This window comes from Chelmon rostratus, chromosome 24, assembly GCF_017976325.1.
Source record: "Chelmon rostratus isolate fCheRos1 chromosome 24, fCheRos1.pri, whole genome shotgun sequence".
NCBI lineage: Eukaryota > Metazoa > Chordata > Actinopteri > Chaetodontiformes > Chaetodontidae > Chelmon > Chelmon rostratus.
In genome coordinates, this window is record NC_055681.1 from 1565162 (window position 1) to 1585709 (window position 20548).

Below are 20548 nucleotides of genomic sequence, written 5' to 3' on the forward strand. Positions count from 1 at the left end.
GACGGTGATGTCACTTCCGGATCGGACCTTTGCAGGGGGTTTAAAGGGACACATCTACAGGGGGCTGCTGCTGCTTTGTCGTACCGCTGCTGCTGGTTTCCTTGTTTTATGTGTTGCTTTTGGTGCGATGCTTTCAGTTTTGCTTTTCCTGCTTTTGCTCTGCACCAAAGTTTTAATTGGCATTTAATGCACTTATTTTAATGAAGTGACTGAATAGTGGGGTTAGATCCTCTCCACATTTGTTTATTTCATTCTTTTTTGTTCTCATTAGTTACTTTATTCAGTTTCTCTGCCTGTTTGCTTAATTGGTTATCTAATTTCTTTGGTTTTGATATTTTGGTTGGGCAGAGGGCTGTTCTTTCAGTATTTGTCTTGATTTCTTTCATTTGTGGTTGGGAGTTTGGATTGTTTAGTTTCTGATTTGTATATAAGTTTTGGATATTTCTGTTCATTTTGTTATGACCCCACTAATTTCCTTTTGTTTTCCTCTTTAGTTGCTGAGGTCCGGTGGTGGTGGTGGTAACCTGGTGGCGGGGTCCCCCCCTTCTCATGTGCTGTGCTTCCCTGGGTTCTGGGTCTCCTCACTGAGTGTGTGCTGTGTGTGACTGTCACGTGTGCCTGGGTGATTATATTTTTGGTTGGGGAGTCTCTGCATCAGTCAGTAGCCCACACAGCCCGGTAAGCCTCAGCTTTAAATTAGTTCCCCCGGTTGATTTGTCCCCGTGTGAGTGGTGTTTTAAATTGATTTGTTAAAATAAAGAACATTTCTGTTTGAACAGAAACGTGTCTTCTGCCTTGAGTAAAACGAACTGCGTGCCTTAAAGGTGAACTTGGTTGAAACTTACTTCCTGGGGTGAAATTCCCCAGGTGGCGTTGTTTAGTTTAGTTTAGTTTAGTGTACAATCTGATCAGAAACTCTTATACTTCATCACACCCGTCTCTCGCCACATATCATATTTCAGTCCATTTTATTGTTTTATTGTAATTTTTGTAATAATTACTACTTAGCATGTTATTACTTTTATTTTTTATGACATTTCATCATTACCATTGTTGATATTTAATTATATTATCACAAATTATTTTTAGTACATTTACCTTTTATTTTTTGATTATATATATGTTTTATTAAATTATCTCTGTCATTATATGACTGTTCATAATTGTATCATTACTGTTATAAGTGATAATTATAGTTTCTAAAGTCTCTTCGGCTCCTGTTTAAGAAACCATTCTAATTAAAAACCTCATCAGGAGAGAGTGGAGCTGACAGAAGAGCCAGCATCTGATGTGTGACATAAAACATACAGACATATCAATCAGCTGGGAATATGTTGGGTGACCTTTGACCTGCAGGTACAAACCACCTGTGAATAATTAACCTAAAGAATAGTGTAATGACTGCTGTTTATCTGGGGTCAAAGGTCATGTCTAGCACTGCAGGTCAGTCCTTGGTCATTCAAGAACTTCATTCTTCAAGTGACAGAAAATTAATCAAACTTTAATAAAAAGTGGGACACCTGCGGGTGATTTCTTAGCACCTGAATGCACCATGATGTTCGGCCTCGGTGGGGTTGCTGGATCGCGGTGTTTTTGGGGAGGAGGGGCAGTTTCATAGTCCGGATCCATGCAGGACACACCTCCCAGCGGAAGGTTCACCCCGTGTGCAGCGGCGGTCCGGATCATTGAAGTCAGCCAGAGACCGAGGAGAGGACGCAGAGCACCGACAGCATGAGGGGGATGAACGTTACCGAGACCGGGTCCGAGACCGGGTCCGGGTCTGACGAGCTCATCTTCTTCGTTAACGGGAAGAAGGTAAAAGAAGCGCCTGTCCAATTTAAATTAGACACATTTTAAATGAAGTTCTGTGCATCTGAGACAATACTGAATTATTCATTTTCTGTTTATTTGCTTTAAAGCTGAGGTCAAATTTAAGTCTTAAAATCCGCAAATCTGCCAAAACAGATATGAATATAAACGCTCATAACACTAGCAGAATATTGCATTTTGTAATAATTCTCTTAATCCTGCACAGACCTGATTATTGTACTCAATCCTGACTTTATATTTCAATATATTGATTTTCTAATGTAAATATTTCCATAGTAACAGACTATATAATGAATATCATTAACCTGTAATCCTCTTTGTGTGGTCGAAACAGTAGATGTAGATATGATTATAAAATATAAGGTGCCACAAAAAATGCCACAAAACATCATTGTCCAACCTTTTCAGTGTGATTTCACTTTTTGTAACATCCTCTGAGGGTGAACCAGTCGTGTTTGTGCAACGTCTTTAAAGATTAATCAATAATCCAAACTGTTATGTATTGCTTCTCTGGCTATCAACAAATGGATGACCCGACTAATAATTTCAGCTCTTATATCTTGTCTGTGTTTTTCTGTCGTGAGTTTCATAGAATTTAATGTAATTCATCAGATTTTTACCTCTTGTGTTGTTCCTGTAGCAGCGACAGGTTCTGCTGATGATTAACTTCAAACCTGGATGAAATAAATTCAGGTTTCCACTGAGACTCAGGTATCCACGGAGGTCATTGATTAATTTTCAGATTTGCATTTCTTTGTGCTGCAGATTGTTGAGAGAAATGCAGATCCTGAGATGACCCTGCTGACATATCTTAGGAGGAAATGTAGGCTCTCTCTCTCACACACACACACACACGATGTGCACGCTTTCTGGTAATTATTGTGCTTGCATTGTTGAATTGGTCCTTGTTGAGCATTTCCTTTGTGACATTCACCAGGTGTCAGAAGTAAGAACATTCCCGCTGTTTCTGTGTGTTAAATCGCTGTTTTTTGACATGGAGTTTGGTGTATTGGCTGTCCCACAAAAACACAACAGGATGTGTGATTGTGTGAGGTCAGTAACCAGCTCTGAGATAACAATCAGCAGGTCAAAGTCAATGTAAACATAGCTGTAAAGAAGTCAAACTTTTCGTTTGATATCAAGCCCTGATTTAAGTCCTTGAGGAGGTCAGAGAGTCCACTGGGCTTGTTGAAGACGGTTGAGGGGCCATAAAACAGGTCAGGAATCAGGAATCAGGAATCAGGAATCATTTATTGTCATTACGCAAGTTTCCAAGAGCAATGAAATTATGTTTGGTTACAACCCATCCCAGAGGACACAATGGCACAAAGACAGTACAAATAATTGACATGGGAAGACAGGGACAGGAGGACCTTCCTCCTGAAGAGCTCAGAGCAGCCTCGTCGGCTGAGGACATCCTTTCATTCACTCATTCACAGTGAGAACAGTCACTTCAGTCTTTCACAGTCTGGAGGTCAGAGCGTTTCTGACAGCATGACTGGCCTGATGACGATCTCGTGTCGCCATCAATGGTTCAGTAAACTCACCGAGTTTTGAATGTGCCTGGATGGTGTGTGTTTGTGTGTGTGTGTATGTGTGTATGTGTGTGTGTGTGTGTGTGTGTGTGTGTGTTCAGTGGGTTTAACAGGAACTAAGCTGGGCTGTGCTGAGGGTGGCTGTGGAGCCTGCACTGTCATGTTGTCCAGATACCAAACACACACTCAACAGCTGCTGTATCCTTAAACTAAGTGTGCTGTCTGAATGTATAGTGTGTGTGTGTCTGTGTGTGTGTGTGTGTGTGTGTGTGTGTGTGTGTGTGATGATGATGATGAACCGTCCCGTCAGCTGCAGTCATGTGCTCTCATCTGACATCTGAAGCGTCTCATGGTAGCAAACTGATTTCGCACGTGACAAACAAACTGTGAGCGGGTGAAGTCTTTAACTCCGGTCCGGTCACTTCGCCGTCAACGCCTGCCTCGCCCCCGTGTGCTCGCTACACCTGGTCGCCGTGACGACCGTGGAGGGTATCGGCAGCGTGGCGAGAAAACTCCATCCTGTGCAGGTAAAAGGCACACACACGAAACTCTCAAAGAAACTGTGTTCATCATCTTTCACGTGCTGGATTAGTAGATTTTTTGGCCACTAGAGGGCAGCAGACAGGACATCAGACATATTATCATGGTATAATGTAGCTGTGTCATTTCATTCATTGTTTGCATATAAAAAATGGGTTGTTGTCATATTTCCTCTTCAGGAGCGAATAGCGAGGGCTCACGGCTCGCAGTGTGGCTTCTGTACTCCGGGGATCGTCATGTCCATGTACGCGCTGCTGAGGAACAACGCCACACCCAAGATGGCCGACGTGGAGGAGGCCTTCCACGGTACTGTCAGACATTGATTAGAATTGATCATTGGATATGGAACTATAGCGTATAATACTATATATTACATGTAATATGTCCGAACGACACTGAGATTTTTCTTTTTTTTTTTCAGGAAATCTGTGTCGTTGCACCGGATACAGGCCGATACTGGAGGGATTCAAGACTTTCACTGTGGTGAGATACTCACACACAATCAGGATGTTTCCCTGCACACAAGAAGTCAGGTTACACGGAAAACGCTTAACCTGTAATTGCAGCGATCAGTAATGAAGTAATCAGTAATCATCCTGTTTAATCACAACCTTGTGAGCAAGGAGACAGCAGCAGTGCTTCCTCTGTCTGAGGTCTTCATCCTGCATATGCTGACATGAAAAGCAAACTTGATGACGTGAAGAAATGTAGCTGGGAAACCAGGTTTGACATGACGTTGAAGAAATGTGATATGTACAGAAATCCAGCAGTAACCTCATGTGTTTTTTCTTGCAGGAAGGCGGATGCTGTGGTGGCGAGGGGCGGAAGAACGGCTGCTGTATGGCCTCTGAGAAAAGCTCAGAGGAAGACGCTGACGTAAGTCTGACTGTATGAAGTGTTTTCAAACCAACACGCTGAATGGTTCTGACTCTAAACTGTCTGTTTTGTGCAGGAGGCCTCGCCTCTATTTAATGCAGCAGACTTTGCGCCCTTTGACCCCACACAGGAGGTCATCTTCCCTCCTGAACTCATGGTAAACACTAAAACACAGACACACAGCATCATCTCATATAAACCAGGACGTCATCAGCATACAAAAGAATATAGAGTTTTGTTTTAGATGCGAGGCAAAGACCCCATGTGAGCTGCGAGCCTCTGCAGCCTTTTAATAGACACAATTTGCTAAAAAAGACGTAGCCCATAGCTAACTCACTGACTCCATGGCAACACCACATATGTCCTGTTACATCCCCCAAAGCATTATGGGAACTGTAGTTCTCAGACTTGAAGCATGACTTTTCTCTTTTTCCCCTCTAGTCTCTCACCAAAGCTCAGAAGTCGGCCTCGCTGCGTTTCCGTGGCGACAGAGCTGTGTGGCTGCAGCCCGACAGCCTGGACGAGTTCCTGCGTCTGAAATGGGAACATCCAGACGCCCGAGTGGTGGTGGGAAACACTGAAGTGGGTCAGTCTGTCTCTCACAAACACATGCATCCATTAGTTCATTCATTCATTCATTCACCTGCTCACTCACTCGCTGTGTGTGCTTTTAGGTATTGAGGTGAAGTTTAAGAACATGGTGTACCCCGTCATCTTAGCTCCAGCCTTCATTCCTGAACTGAACACAGTGACTCACACTGAGGGGGGTGAGTACTGATACTGATACTAAAACTGCATCTGAGCAGTAAATCTTTGTATTTCTATTGTTTGTTTGAGGCTCTGATTTACTTCAGCTTAACTTTTATTGTGTTTTATTTGGTCAGTTTTTGATTTCAGCTGCTGGAAACTGGAGATGTATTTCTGCACTGGCCAAAAACTGAGACCTGATCCTGACTCAAACCTGAGTTCGGGTCAGGTAGAAGAACCAGCATTAGCATTAGCATCAGCACTTCTCTTAGCGTTGCGTACCGTTAGCATGTAATCAAGCCAATGCGGCGTGAGATCAAGCTGCTATGCTAGCATGGCTAAAATGCAGAATAATCACTTGTAATTGTTTCTGTGTGCAGGCATCGTGTTTGGTGCAGCGTGCACTCTCAGCCACATGGGGGCGGTGCTGAAGCAGGCGGTGGCGACTCTTCCTCCTCATCAGACTGAAGTCTTCCTCGCCGTCCTGGAACAGCTGCGCTGGTTTGCTGGACTGCAGATACGCAACGTAGCGGTGAGCCGCACACGGTTTATTAGCAATAACAAGGTTAAAGGCACAATTCTCATTGGTCAAATTCAAATTCAATTGATTTTGACGTTTTTCTTACTAAGGGGTTCAGTTAGTTCAGTTATATTGGGAAATTTTCTCAAATATGCACAAGAAATCTGAAAATATGATGGAGAGCAGGGCTTTCCCAGGTAGACACACAACATTTCCAGGAAATGTACAGAATAGCAGAGGGATTACCCAGGACATACTCTGAGCCAGAGGGCAGTTTAAGGATATTGATTTCTGGAGCATCTGCACAGAAAACGTGTTGGTGGGGAGTTCAAAGGCCTAGAAAAGTGGAAAATCACCAGCAAATACAATTGGTGAGCACTGGTATTAGTGTTGGAGGATTTCCTCCTGTGGGTAGTTCAGGTTAGGGTTAAAAACACAGACCAGCTGATTGTTCAGAAGTCCTGAGGTTACAGGGTTTTACCAGGAGGTAGACAGGCCCAGTGGATGGTTCAGGGTGCCGGTCAGAAAGGCAACAAACGAGAGTGTTTGGGTCCATAAAAACATCAGTGTGCCATAAATTTACATTGTGTTGTGTTTCCTGAGTCATAAAATGCTGTTTTTTTTCGTGGCTAGGCTGTTGGTGGAAATATCATGACGGCCAGCCCAATATCAGACCTCAACCCTGTTTTCATGGCAGCAGGCTGCAAACTCACACTGATAGACAAGGGTAACACACACACACACACACACACACACACACACACACACATACCTACACGCAGAGTACTTATTTATTCTTGTGATCTTCTAGGAATCTGTTTCAGCAGTGTTTATTTTTTTGCTGAGATCAGAGTTCACAGATAAAAGAACTACTGAACATGCACACACACACACACACACACACTCACACGGTCACTGTGGATCAGTTTTGTCCTTTAAACCCTTTAAAACATTCAAACCACAACTCAACTTCTTTAGTCAAACTTTAATGGCAGTGTGAACAGTCATGAAGTTAAAGTCACGACTCTGTACGAGAGTTTGGAGAAAACTATCTGAGTAAACACGTCATGGTGTGTTTACTTGCACCTCCATAGTCAGGAGGCGTTAAAGCAACCTTTAATCTGAAGTGCTGAGTGGACCTTCATTAGAAATGTTTGTGTCAGAGCTTGTGTAACATAAACTTCTGAAAACAGTCAAAAAACATAATGAGCCTTTTAAAAACATGTTGCGTTCATGGTTGCCCTGCATGCTTCTCTTGTCATATTTACCACTTTACTTACGACTAGTTTTCATATATTCCACAGCACTTAAAGGCTACATTACATACAATGACTAAATCTGAGTTATTAATGTTTCTGATGTTACAGGTTTCTTAATAGCTTGTAAACACAACAGGCATTGGACATGTTCTGACCTTTGACCTTTTATCTCTGTCTGTGTGTCAGATGGCAGCCGTGTGGTTCAGATGGACGACGCCTTCTTCACAGGTTACAGGAGGACGATTCTGCGGCCGCAGGAAGTCCTGCTGTCCATAGAGATTCCATACAGCAAGAAGGTAAACAGGACCACAGCCGCGGCATCAGGATCAGCTGTGCAGACTCTGACGCTGCCGTTTCTGCGTTTTCTTCTCAGACTCAGTTCGTCTCCGCCTTCAAACAGTCGCCACGCCGTGAGGATGACATCAGCACTGTCACTACGGCGATGAGCGTCACCTTCACTCCTCAGACAGACATTGTGGAGGACTTGAGGCTGAGCTACGGCGGCATGGCGCCGACCACGGTGCTGGCGAAGAAGACCGCGAGCAGACTGCTGGGGAGGTAAACACTGATTATATCTGAACGTAAGAATCAAAGAAAGGACGAAAGGACGGAAAGTAACGCTCTTAATGTCATCCAGGCGGTGGGGGGAGGAGCTTTTGCAGGTAGCCTGCTCCTCATTGGCTGAGGAGATGACCCTCGACCCCTCTGTGCCGGGCGGCATGGTGACATACCGGCGAACTTTGACCCTCAGCCTCTTCTACAAGTTCTACCTGACGGTGCTGCAGAAGCTCAGAGAGCAGGTCACATATTTTACTCCAGACATTCATCTGATCTCTCTGGGTCCAGGACTGCTGCCCCCCCCTCAACATTTACTGAATTTGTTGTGTTTTGATGTTTTATTCGTAAGGGTGTGAATGTGGAGGAGGTCGGGTCAGACTGTCTGAGCGCTACAGAGATTTACCATCAAGAGACTCCGTCCAGTGTTCAGGTCTACCAGGTAAACACACACCCTTTACATCTGTAAATTATATTATTGTAGTGTCCAGGTGTGTTAATGTCTCGTGTCCTCCAGGTGGTGCCGAAGGAGAGGAGCCAGGAAGACATGGTGGGTCGTCCCATGATGCACCTGTCCGCTCTGAAGCAGGCGACTGGCGAGGCGGTTTACTGCGACGACATACCGCTGTATGAGAACGAGCTCTACCTGGCGCTCGTTACCAGCACCAAAGCACACGCTAACATCCTGTAAGACTCACACCTGTGCAACACACACACAGCTGCACAACATACACACCTGTCCTGTCTAACACAGGTGTGTGTCACAGCTCTATAGACACCTCAGCAGCAGAGTGTCTGCCCGGCGTCGTCTGCTGTGTGTTCGCTGATGACATCCCTGGCAGTAACGCAACCGGACCAATCGAATACGACGAGACCGTCTTTGCTCACCACCAGGTGTGTTTTTTGTTCTTGTCTGACCAATCGGGTGACTCTGTCAGGTTCATGACCATGTTGATGATGTTTCCCTCCTGTCTGCAGGTGACCTGTGTGGGTCACATCATTGGCGCTGTGGTGGCCGACACTCAGCTTCACGCTCAAAGAGCCGCCAAAGCTGTCAGGATCCAGTATGAAGAGCTGCAGCCGATCATCACCATCCAGGTGAGACCAGCAACACCTGGCCCTCTCTTGACAACACCTGTGTCCATATTTGAGTGTAAAAACACGTTGCTAATTAGAAATAGAAACTTGACTTCAAAAACTGAAAATAAATCTGTTGCTGGTTTGACAGGAAGCCATTGCTGCCCAGTCCTTCTATCAGCCAATCAGAACCATCGAGATGGGAGACCTGGAGGCGGGATTTAAACAGGCCGACCACATCCTGGAGGGTAGGTCTGTCTGTGTGTGTGAATTCCCCCCTGATTCCAGCTCATCACCAGGTATTGATTATTGATTGATGGTTGACAGGTGAGATGCACATCGGGGGTCAGGAGCATTTCTACCTGGAGACAAACATCACTCTGGCTGTTCCCCAAGAAGAAGATGGAGAGATGGAGCTCTTCGTTTCTACTCAGTCTGCCACCAAAACACAGGTGATAATACTTCAAAACACCTGTGACAATTCAGCAAGAACACAGGTTGAGTATCATTTTGCATCCTAATACAACAGGTGTTTGTTTCAGCTCAGGGCCCAACATGAAGGTTCAGTTTTGTCCCTCCAGGGAAAACGTTAGGGCCCCGTCTGGTCTACAGAGGGTCTAATCACTACATCAACTGCATCCAAAGCTTCGATGACTCATTTTACTGCATCTAATAGTGATTCTATTGAATCATCTAATAACAACACTTCTAATACTGCAGATACTGCACATACTTGTACTGTATTTACTGCATCTGTTACTGTGTTTTTCTGTCAGTCTCTGGTGGCGAAGGCACTGGGCGTCCCCGCTAACAGGGTGGTGGTGCGGGTGAAGAGGATGGGTGGAGGCTTCGGAGGGAAAGAGAGCCGGACCACCATATTGTCCACTGTGGTTGCCGTGGCAGCAAACAAGTAAGTCTGAAAATCGTCTTTGATTAGATGCTTTTATTTTGAAATGAGAGGCAAATGTCTAATTGTTTTCTGCGCTCTTGTGTCAGGCTGAAGAGGCCTGTGAGGTGTATGTTGGACAGAGACGAGGACATGCTGATCACTGGAGGGAGACACCCTTTCTATGGAAAATACAAGGTAGGAGGATGCCCCCTGCTGGAGAGGGAGGGTTCAGCAGCAGTAATAGCAGGAGTAGCTGGAGAAGGAGGTGGTAACTTATTTAAGAAGTACCAAAATACCAACAGCAGCACTATGACTCGCTTTAGGTTTGCACTATTGTTTTGTTTATTGTCATTTCTTCTTCTTCTGCCTTTTCTTCTTCTCTTCCTCCAGGTGGGTTTTCTAAACAGCGGTAAGGTCGTGGCTCTGGATGTGTCGTACTACAGCAACACTGGGAACTCCATGGACCTCTCTCTGTCGGTATGTGTCATCACTAATAACATTTCTTTCTCGCAGTATTTGCTGATGATGTGCTGATGCTGATCACCTGTGTCCATTCGTCAAGGTCTTGGAACGGGCCCTTTTCCACATGGAGAACTCATACAGCATTGCGAATGTACGGGGCCGCGGTTTCCTGTGCCGCACCAACCTGACGTCCAACACGGCCTTCAGGGGCTTCGGAGGGCCGCAAGGCATGCTGGTTGCTGAGAACTGGATTGCCGACGTGGCTCAGATTCTGGGCAGGCCAGCCGAGGAAGTACGTAGGTGTAGTCAGATATGATGGAAATTCTGGTGGATGAGCAGTGTCCAATCAGTGACTCTGTCCTCCTGCAGGTGCGTCGGTTGAACCTGTATGTGGAAGGGGAGTCAACACCCTACAACCAGATCCTGCATCAGTTTACCCTGGACCGCTGCTGGGACGAGTGCCTGTCACGCTCCAGATACCAGGAACGCCGAGCCGCCATCGACCTCTACAACAGGTGAAAACAGCTGTCCTTCAACTCGGCACGAAGTGATCTCAAAAGAAGCTTTTGAGAGTTTTGAGTTCTGCTCATGAAAAAGAAAACAGTCCAAACAAGTGAAGCTGCTGGTTGAAATGAACTCTGTCTCCTTTTTCTGTCAGGAAGAACCGGTGGACCAAACGTGGCCTCGCTATCGTCCCAACCAAGTTTGGCATCAGCTTCACTGCCGTCTTCCTCAACCAGGTCAGGCTGGATGGTTTATAGAACATTTTGGGTTTTTATGATTGTGGATGTCCATGAGCTCATGTCTCTTTGTGTCTGCAGGCCGGAGCTCTGGTTCATATCTACACAGACGGATCGGTGCTGTTGACCCACGGGGGGACAGAGATGGGACAGGGCCTCCACACCAAGATGATCCAGGTGCCTGAGCTGAACTGATTTGATTTTAAGATCACTGATTTAAACTTTTTTAAAATTGTAAATGTTTTTTTTTTTTTTTGGTGATTTCCTGCCTCTCGTACAACTGTTGGTTTCTGATCAGTATAAATAGCATTTATTACGTATAGCTTAGCATTTGAAGAAGTGCGGATTAAGCATGAGCTTCAACATTCAGCTGTCGTGGCTACTGATTGGCTGAGAGAGGCTTCATTTTTGAAACTCTCGACATTTGTCTTAGTATTGTTGGAGATGCCCAAAAATCTGCAATCATATTTTATTGAAAGAATTTTTTTAAAAATACGGCCCCGTGTGCAAGACTGATTCATTCCTGCGACAGGAACAATTATTTAGCATGTTAATCAATATTGACATTTAGCAACATTAATTAAAATGTACATACATGCTAAATGCATGTCACTAAACACTAAAGGGCTTAACATTGAGCCCTGGGGAACCCCGACGCCGTACGTAAGCTAACGAATGCTGTACTTAAGCTTATGAAGTATGAACAAACTATGTCTGTGTGTCCAGGTTGCCAGCAGGGTTCTGGGTATCCCCTGTTCAAAGATCCACATCTCAGAGACGAGCACCAACACGGTCCCCAACACCAGCGCCACCGCCGCCTCCGCCTCCTCAGACCTCAACGGAGCCGCCGTGCAGAAGGCCTGTGAGATCCTTGTGAAACGTCTGGAACCGTATAAGACCAAGAACCCCAAAGGATCATGGGAGGACTGGGTAGGCAGGAGTATTAAGACTATATGCCGTAGCAGTACTTTAATTTCTCTTTATAGCAGTGAGTTTTCTAATAGTGGCTGAGCTAATGCTAAAGTAGCAAAATCCCATAATCACCTGCTCAGTCCAGATCACTTTCATAATTATGGTGACTTTGTCGTAATTAGATTAATTTGTCGTCTGTTTCACTCACTAAGGTAGAAAATTATGGCTCAATTGTGTTATAATGGAAATGTTGAATGTAGTAAACACTTAGTATTTCATAGCAGTAGTTTGGTTTTTCATATGTTTGATTAATTCATCAAAATGAGGAGAAACCTTTTATGGCTGCACTGAGTGTATTTCTGTGTGTGTTTCAGGTGATAGCAGCATATTTCGACAGAGTAAACCTCAGTGCAAACGGCTTTTACAAGTGAGTTCAATGAGTGAGTCTCTGGTTGATGAATAAAGTTCAGGACAGAGTTTCACAGTTTCCTGTTTCCTGTCAGGACGCCAGATCTCGGTTATGACTTCGACACGAACTCGGGCCGAGCGTTCAACTACTTCAGCTACGGAGTGGCCTGTTCAGAGGTGGAGATCGACTGTCTGACCGGAGCTCACAAGGTGTGAAAGTTCAGCTGGAATGAAAATGAAAACAAAAAATGGTTAATTAAACATTCAAAACTGCTGCTGCTGGTTTTCAATCAAGCCACTGTTGATAAAGGGGTCCCACAAGGATCAACATTAGTTATCTACTCTCAACTTGAAGAATAATAATACACCTCTATGCTGACGATACCATCTTGTAGGTTACTATCCCCTCTGAAAACCAGGCCTTTCCTCAGTCACAGTCAGCTTTTGAAGACCTCCAAATCTTTTATTTTGACTGTTACACCATTGATCCCCCACCCGTGGGCCGTGGGTCATTTGGTACTGGGCCGCACAGAAAGAAAAAATAATTTCCATTATTTTGTTTTTTCACATAATTTGAAAAACAGGTGGTGCCTGACAGTGCCAGTCTGCAGCCAGGTCCTCTGGACATGATTAAAAAGTGGATTTTAAAGTGGATATTAAAGAGAAAATACCACAGTTTTTAATGCAGATCTTATCATTTTATTTTGTTTTTATCTGCTACACCTTTAGACTGGGCCGTGAAAATATTGTCAGACGTTAAACTGGGCCATGGTACAGAAAAGGTTGGGGACCACTGTGTTACACTACAAACAGGAACTACTAGCAGCTAATGACTGCCTGACTTTTCATTGTGCACGTTTGCCAAAATGTACAGAGATAAAGGAAAATAGCCCCCACAAAGGTGTCGGTAGATTTCAGTTAAGAAATTCAGTGAGTTCAATCTCGGCTCATTTTTTCTGCAGTCTTTCGATATTATGTAGGATTCATTCATTTAAATTATGTTTGTGTTGTAGAACCTGAGTACCACCATAGTGATGGATGTCGGTCACAGCCTCAACCCAGCTATCGACATCGGACAGGTGAGTCCACGACTCAGTCTGGAAAACTTTAACTCACCGCAAGGCATCTGTGTGAATCTCTTCCCTCTAGCGCCTCCCTCAGGTCAAAATGTTCTCTCTTCAGGTGGAGGGGGCGTTCATGCAGGGTCTGGGTCTCTTCACCCTGGAGGAGCTTCATTATTCGCCCCAGGGCGTCCTCCTCACTCGGGGTCCTGGTTCTTATAAGATCCCGGCCTTCGGTGACATTCCCACCCAGCTTACCGTCTCGCTGCTCCGCGATGCACCGAATGACAAGGCCATCTTCGCCTCCAAGGTAACGCCAGATGCTGCTCCCGACACTTTCATCAGAGATGCTCTGATTTATTTTGGGATTGTTTTAAGCTGTTTGGTGTGTTTCTCTCCAGGCTGTGGGCGAGCCTCCTCTCTTTCTGGCAGCGTCAGTGTTCTTCGCCATCAAAGATGCCATCAGCGCCGCCCGGGCGGAGTCGGGCATCAGCGGCCCCTTCAGGCTGGACAGCCCCGCCTCCGCAGAGAGGATCCGCAATGCTTGCAGCGATCAGTTCACCAAACTGGTACGAAAGCTTGTTAAAAAATCAGCAGAAGGGTCAGCGGGTGAAGTGACCTTGGTCACATTTAGCCCTGAAAGATGAAGCTAGACGTCTGTTTGAAACTGACTTACATTAAAATGTCCCTTCACCGGAACCGAGAGGCGACAACTCACATTATGCAATCACGATGGACATTCTGCATCACGTTCTATAAGCTTGAACATGCCGACTTTTTTTCTGTTGCAGTGTCCTCCTGCAGAACCTGGCACCTTTACCCCATGGTCTGTGCAAGTCTAGGACATTCAGCCAGAGAGAAAACGACCGCCGATGGTCTCTGAAGAATCTGCAAATCCACAAACCCACAAAAGCATTATGAGCCATTTTCTACACGCACACAGTCATGGATCGTTCCACACGGCCGGATCAGGACCTTCATAACATGATGCATTGTTGGAGCTATAGTGAGCTATATATAAATATATTCTATGTTCTCAGAACACTCGAAGAACCAAAACTTAGCTGGTTTACACTCAGTGAATAAGCTACATGGCATTGCATTCAGCACTCAGGGAATAAAAAACACGATTCCAATCTTACACTGTAAAAAAAAAATGTTCCATGAATCATATGTAGATTTACTATCAGAAATATTACTGCTGTTATTTCAGCTCAACAATCAGAGCTTTAATAATTGTTTACATTGATTGGTGCTACACTATAGACACAAATATGATGCCAATTATTGGAATTATTGTACTGTGTGATGGAAATAAAACGTTTGGAAGCATGATTTGATGGACTTTGCCTCAGTTTGTTTCTGCTAAACAAGGTTAATAAAGTTGACAGAAATCTGCACAAACAGCCTCATGCTGAGCTTTAACTGTCTGGACTGGCAGCAGCCATAAATCCATCACTGAGGTTGGGCGTGAAGTCCTTCCTGCTGCGCAAGTCCCTGCTTTATTAAAACTCTAGAAATGTCGAGGAAATAAGAAAAACTTAAGGCAGCAGCTGGAGAATGAACACTGGAATAAAAGCAAAGAGAAAGAAAAGTGCCAGAAACTTGCAGCTTAATCAGGCTTTTCTAAAAACCCTCGAGCTCCATGCAGCAGAGTCACGGGCGGGTGGATGGGCGGTGGTGCCGCACCTTCACAGTGAGGTGTCACCGCAGGTCAGACTCGCCGAGGATCACCTCCATGTTAATTGTGTGGTCAGAGTGTGAAGTATGAGGGTCACATGTTTGTACCGTCGCCTCCACACGGCGTCCTGCACGTCCCTTTCAGGCTGTTAAAATGTTGCTGCTGCTGCTGCAGGATGACCTGCGCTCACACCTCACCTGGGGGCATCTAAATGAACCGAAGAAGACTGAATAAAACGTTTTTACAACATTTTGGGGTTTTTTCTTAACCATTTTTGAGCATTTTTTAAATTTTGTTCTCCGTTTGTTCCATTTTTGGACCATTTTCATTCATTTTTGTACCGTTTTTATGCAATTTCTGTGACAGAAATTGCTTCAGTTCCTGCCAACAAGATTTCCTGAATTGTTTGGAGTTTCAGAGAGAGAGGGAGAAAGAGACCCAGAGATAAAGGAGGGGAGAGAGAGAGAGAGCTGGTGCTGGTCCTGCAGAGTCACTTTTCAGGATTATGGCTCCCAGGAGGATGGAAACCAAACCGGTGATCTTCTGTCTGAAGACGCTGCTGCTTCTCTACTCCTTCATCTTCTGGGTGAGAAAACACTTTCATTCACCTGATTCACTGTTTCTATCACATTCATGTCAGAATCAGTTGCCAGTGTGGGGGCTTTAGAGCGAGGCACCTTTTTTTTTTTACTGTCTTTTGCGATTTCCAAGCTTTTTGAAGCACATTAAAGGACCTAAAATGTTCTTCACGTTACTGGATAATGATACTAAAAATGCATCATTATCATCAAGGTCAAATAAAGTCGTTTTTCTTCAGAGTGAATTCATACAAATTTGCATTTTTCAACATGTTTGAATTTGATACAAAGTTTTCTCCTGCAGCTGCAGCTTCTCTTATATTTGTACTGTGTTTAGTTTAACATTTTACATATACTTAAACCTTCATAAACTTTATCTGAACAGTGCAGTAAACTGACATGAAATGACAGATTCTGTTGAAGCTGATGGAAAGTTCTTTAACCGAAGTGCTGAGAGGTCAGAGGGCAGCTGGAGGTCAGAGGAGGAGGAGGCTCAGTAATTATGTGGACTGAGGAATGAGGAGGAGGAGGAAGCTGGAGCTGTGACACGCAGACGATAATGAGGGTCTGAGAATATAACAACAGGAAGGAAATATGATCAGTGATCTCACACTAATGAATGATATCAGTCATGTTAATAAGCTGATCAGAAATTGTGTTGCTGCCTGTTTTGCCTCTTTGATGCACGTTGTTGCTTTGCCCTGGTTGTTGCCTGACAGGCCTGCTCCCTGGCTCTGGGTGTTTTCGAGCCATTTGAAGCCCTTGCAGCCGCCTCGCCCACATTGTTGCCCCATGCTGCTTGTCGCTCAGTCGCTTTCCAGCCGTTTTGTTTCCCTTCCAGCTCTTCAGTCAGAGTTGTCGCCTTTCCCTGGTTGCTTTCTGGCCTTTTTGTTCACCTGGTAGTTGCCCAGCCCCAGTTGTTGCCTGGCACTGGTTGTTGCATAGTGCTGGGTTTGCTCTGGTCCAGCTCTGGTAAAGGCACAGACTATTTTATTGCCTCGTTCTGGTTGTTGCTCAGTTTTGGTTGCTTTCCAGCTCTGGTTGCTGTCGATCCCTGGTTTGTTTTCTAGTTACCATTGTTTCCTACACCTGGTTGTAGCCATGCAGTGTTTTTTTCGGGCCATTTTCTAGTCACTATTAGTTTCGCAGCTCTGGTTGGTGCCAAGACTGGATTATTGCCTAGTTCTGCTCCTGATTACTGCATTGTCCTTGTTGCCACCCAGTCCTGGTCGCTGCTTAGCCCCGCTTGTTGTCTAGTCCTGGTTGCCTTGTAGTCCTGGTTGTTGTCTAGTCCTGGTTGCTGTCTAGTCCTGGTTGTTGTCTAGTCCTGGTTGCTGTCTAGCCCCGCTTGTTGTCTAGCCCTGCTTCTTGTCTAGTCCTGGTTGCCTTGTAGTCCCGGTTGCCTTGTAGTCCTGGTTGCTGTCTAGTCCTGGTTGTTGTCTAGTCCTGGTTGCTGTCTAGTCCTGGTTGTTGTCTAGTCCTGGTTGCTGTCTAGTCCTGGTTGTTGTCTAGTCCTGGTTGCTGTCTAGCCCCGCTTGTTGTCTAGCCCCGCTTCTTGTCTAGTCCTGGTTGCCTTGTAGTCCTGGTTGCTGTCTAGTCCTGGTTCTTGTCTAGTCCCGGTTGTTGCCTCCTGACTTGTTATATGTTAGTTTTTCTTAAATCCTTTACACCTCACGTGGAAGTGTTGTGAAATGATTATACTGAAGTGGTAATGACTTTGATATTTAATTATTCTACTTTCATTTACATGTTTTTATTTAAAGTTTTTTTTATTTGTCTTCCATTGTTATGGCGACAGAGTGGATTAAATAAAAGAGTTGGTTTGTCCTCTGCTACACAACCACAAACATCTTTTATCCCAAATCAAACCAAACCGAGTTGACAGTCGGGTTTCTTATCGTCTCCTGAGCGCCGCCAGACGTCGAGTGTTTTGCTCTGTTTGAGGAGCTCACAGAGGCGCAGCAGGCCGGTGGGTCCAGGAGGACGAATCAAACACCTCCTTCATTCATCTCCCTCCAGCATCCCGTCTTTGTCCTCTTTCATCCCTCAACACCAAACCTGAGCCGGCGTCCTCATCCACCACATCAACGCTGTCTGACACGAGTTCACATGAAGACTGTTTTCTGTCTCCAGAATGTAAACTGTTCAGAAACTGAGAAAAAATGTCTGTTTTGATCCAAAAAACAGCAACAACAGTCATTAATGTGAGAATTATTGAACTAATGAAAAATACTGTCCCTCATGTGGCTGTAAGGTTTAATGTCTTCAGTGTCAAATCACTGTAGTGGAGTCAAAAAAAAATCATATTTTCTCTGAAGTGTAAGTGAAGACAGATTGTACATAAGTATCGTACTTGAGTAAATGTACTCAGTTACTTTCCACCACTGGCTTTAAACACTATAAACACTTTTTAATGAAGGATTTTCTACAGTACAAATATGTGTAAATTAACATCAATTTATATTCAGTCGAACATGACACCGATGATACGAGTACTGGTACTTCAGCTGCTCCCAGCACACTGACTGACTCCGTCTGTGGATGCAGTACTGTGTGTTCTGGGTTGTGCGTTGTAAGGACGCCGCCGTGACTCGTCTCTTCTCGTCTGTTTGTCAGTTTGTCACTTTACTGCCAGAGCACATGACAGGGTCATGTGATGCTGAGTCACTGCTCAACACACACACACATACACACACATTTAATTAAAAACTGTACTGAAGTATGATTTGAGGTACTTGTACTTCACTGAGGCGTTTCCCCTTCATGCAACTTTACTCCACAGGCAAATGTACTTTTTACTGCACGACATTATCTGACAACTTTAGTTACTTTGCAGGTTGCAAGTACTTTGAACTCATTCTGAAGTACAGAACTTGAGTTAATGTACTTTAAACTATGTACTTACTGTATTCGTGTACCCACGATATATATCAGTTAATTTCTCATTGTTTTGCTTCAGTAAACTCAAAGACTGAAGTAAAGGTGGAGATCAAAGATAAGTGCTTCCTCATTGGCTGATAGTCTGACCTGTAGCCCCTCCCCCCTCAGGTGACAGGTGTGGTCCTTGTGTCGGTGGGGTTATGGTGGAAGTTCATGTTGGGCCCCTACATGTTGCTGATCTCCAGCGCCCCCTCCAATGCCCCATACGTCCTCACCGGCACCGGAGTCGCCATCGTGCTGTTTGGACTGTTCGGCTGCTTCGCGACCTGCAGGGGGCGCCCCTGGATGCTAAAACTGGTCTGCCTCTGTTACGTTGTTATTAGCAGTCATGGAGGAAGTATTCAGATCCTTTACTACAGTAAAAGTACTAAAAATAGTGGTTGAGGTGGAACTCATTTAAAAAACTAATTTCATTATGGATTATTGATTCATCGGCGAGACGTCTGTTGGCTACTCTTCATTTGCTTTGTGTGTAAAAATCATGAATTTGTAATTCACAAAGTAACGAGTAACTAAAGCTGTCATGAAGTATCTTAAAATTAGGAAGTACAATTTTTGAATCTTGTTCTGTGACCTGACCTCTGACCTCTGACCCCTCTGTAGTACGCCGTGTTTCTGTCTCTGGTCTTCATGACTGAACTCATCGCTGGAATCTCTGGATTCGTCTTTCGCCACGAGGTTATTTCAGACAACTCGCAGCATTCGTCAGCAGACATCCACTGTTCATACTGACGACATACTGTGTGTGTGTGTGTGTGTGTGTGTGTGTGTGTTTAGATTAAAGGGACATTCCTCACTACGTACAGCGATGCAGTGATGAGATACGACGGACGAGACGACAGGAGTCTGGCTGTGGACGGTGTTCAACGCAGAGTCAGTGTCTCTTTACCTCTCTCTCTCTCTTTTTTGGTTAAAACAGTTCAAATTCTTTCTATAGCTAGCCAACAGTCCACAGGGATTTATACTTGGGCCACTTCTCTTTCTTCTTCTCATGTTCTTGCATGTGTTTCTTTGTACAGATCCATTTATATGCTGATGACACAGTGATTTATGTGTGTGATGGTATAAAACTATTAGCTGCTAACAAACCTTCTTTTAAATGTAATAAAAGCCCAAACAAGACAACATTAGCTCTAAAATGAAGACGTGCAGGTCATGTATTTCCTCTCTGTGCTTGTAGTTACACTGCTGTGGAGTTTATAACTACACCAGCTGGTTCAGCAGCGGTTACTTTCCGGTCAGTGGGATTCCTGCCAGCTGCTGTGTTAGTTTCTCCGACTGCAGCTCGGCCGACCTGAGGGACGCAGCGGTGGTTGCTCACAAAGTCCACAACCAGGTCGGAAACGCACACATATAATATGAGATCCAAATCCTTTATTTTCTCATGTCTGATGCACAATAAAGAGTAGATGCGATAAATTCATGACAAACAACAATAAAAACTCACATTAAACACATTCATTATTAAATGCGCATATGGATGAGTAAAGGAATGAATGAATGGGCCGTGTGTGTCTGCAGGGTTGTTATGAGCTGGTGACGTCCTTCATAGAGAGCAACATGGGCATCATCGCTGGAGTTACCTTCGGCATCGCCTTCTCTCAGGTACAACACAACTACCACAGTACATACACATTTCAGTTTGGCTCGGTTTGATTCCAGGAATTGAGGATGACTCATTTCTATGACATCATACTAACCTCTGTGTCTGTGTCAGGTGATAGGGACGTCTCTGGCCTGCTGTTTGTCTCGCTTCATCAATGCCAACCAGTACGAGATGGTTTGACAGGTAACACACATACACGCAGACACAAACATACACACAGTTTATCCGTGTTCATCACCGCCGTCTGCTCGTTTTTTGTCTTTTCTTTCTTTCTTATACAGAAAAGAGATGAGGATGCACGTCGCTATGGAAACCTGGGGAGACACACACAC

General features: G+C 44.7%; 2 protein-coding genes across 3 annotated transcripts; both read left to right on the forward strand.

The window, feature by feature from the left end:
• Window positions 1-1679: 1679 nt before the first annotated feature.
• On the forward strand, window positions 1680-14746 carry xdh (xanthine dehydrogenase). Of its 2 annotated transcripts, XM_041965985.1 has the most exons (35): window positions 1680-1815; window positions 2596-2653; window positions 3467-3563; window positions 3784-3892; window positions 4085-4211; window positions 4327-4388; window positions 4701-4781; window positions 4858-4938; window positions 5223-5367; window positions 5456-5548; window positions 5909-6060; window positions 6682-6775; window positions 7494-7603; window positions 7681-7865; window positions 7945-8107; window positions 8215-8304; window positions 8380-8549; window positions 8630-8756; window positions 8841-8960; window positions 9091-9187; window positions 9267-9391; window positions 9716-9849; window positions 9936-10023; window positions 10219-10305; window positions 10391-10582; window positions 10660-10805; window positions 10949-11030; window positions 11112-11207; window positions 11757-11960; window positions 12317-12369; window positions 12446-12560; window positions 13364-13429; window positions 13533-13721; window positions 13813-13980; window positions 14203-14746. In XM_041965985.1, the coding sequence occupies exons 1-35, from the start codon at window positions 1732-1734 to the stop codon at window positions 14251-14253; spliced, it is 4041 nt and encodes a 1346-aa protein (XP_041821919.1). In that variant the 5' UTR covers window positions 1680-1731; the 3' UTR covers window positions 14254-14746. The 2 variants fall into 2 exon arrangements, with proteins under 2 accessions (XP_041821919.1, XP_041821918.1); XM_041965984.1 differs by having other exon boundaries at window positions 8630-8960.
• An 851-nt stretch (window positions 14747-15597) lies between these two features.
• Window positions 15598-20396, forward strand: LOC121627497 (tetraspanin-7-like). Its single transcript, XM_041966420.1, has 7 exons — window positions 15598-15678; window positions 18719-18907; window positions 19214-19288; window positions 19388-19483; window positions 19791-19946; window positions 20132-20215; window positions 20328-20396. Exons 1-7 carry the CDS (start codon window positions 15598-15600, stop codon window positions 20394-20396), a joined length of 750 nt encoding a protein of 249 aa, XP_041822354.1.
• Window positions 20397-20548: the final 152 nt, after the last annotated feature.

Coding starts and splice junctions, on each gene's coding strand:
- LOC121627497 (XM_041966420.1), top strand. CDS start 15,598: ATGGCTCCCAGGAGGATGGAAACCAAACCGGTGATCTTCTGTCTGAAG. Junction 18,908..19,213: donor GCCCCTGGATGCTAAAACTG/GTCTGCCTCTGT, acceptor ACCCCTCTGTAG/TACGCCGTGTTTCTGTCTCT. Junction 19,484..19,790: donor TGGACGGTGTTCAACGCAGA/GTCAGTGTCTCT, acceptor CTGTGCTTGTAG/TTACACTGCTGTGGAGTTTA.
- xdh (XM_041965984.1), top strand. CDS start 1,732: ATGAGGGGGATGAACGTTACCGAGACCGGGTCCGAGACCGGGTCCGGG. Junction 1,816..2,595: donor TCTTCGTTAACGGGAAGAAG/GTAAAAGAAGCG, acceptor TTTGTGCTGCAG/ATTGTTGAGAGAAATGCAGA. Junction 11,961..12,316: donor AAGGATCATGGGAGGACTGG/GTAGGCAGGAGT, acceptor TGTGTGTTTCAG/GTGATAGCAGCATATTTCGA.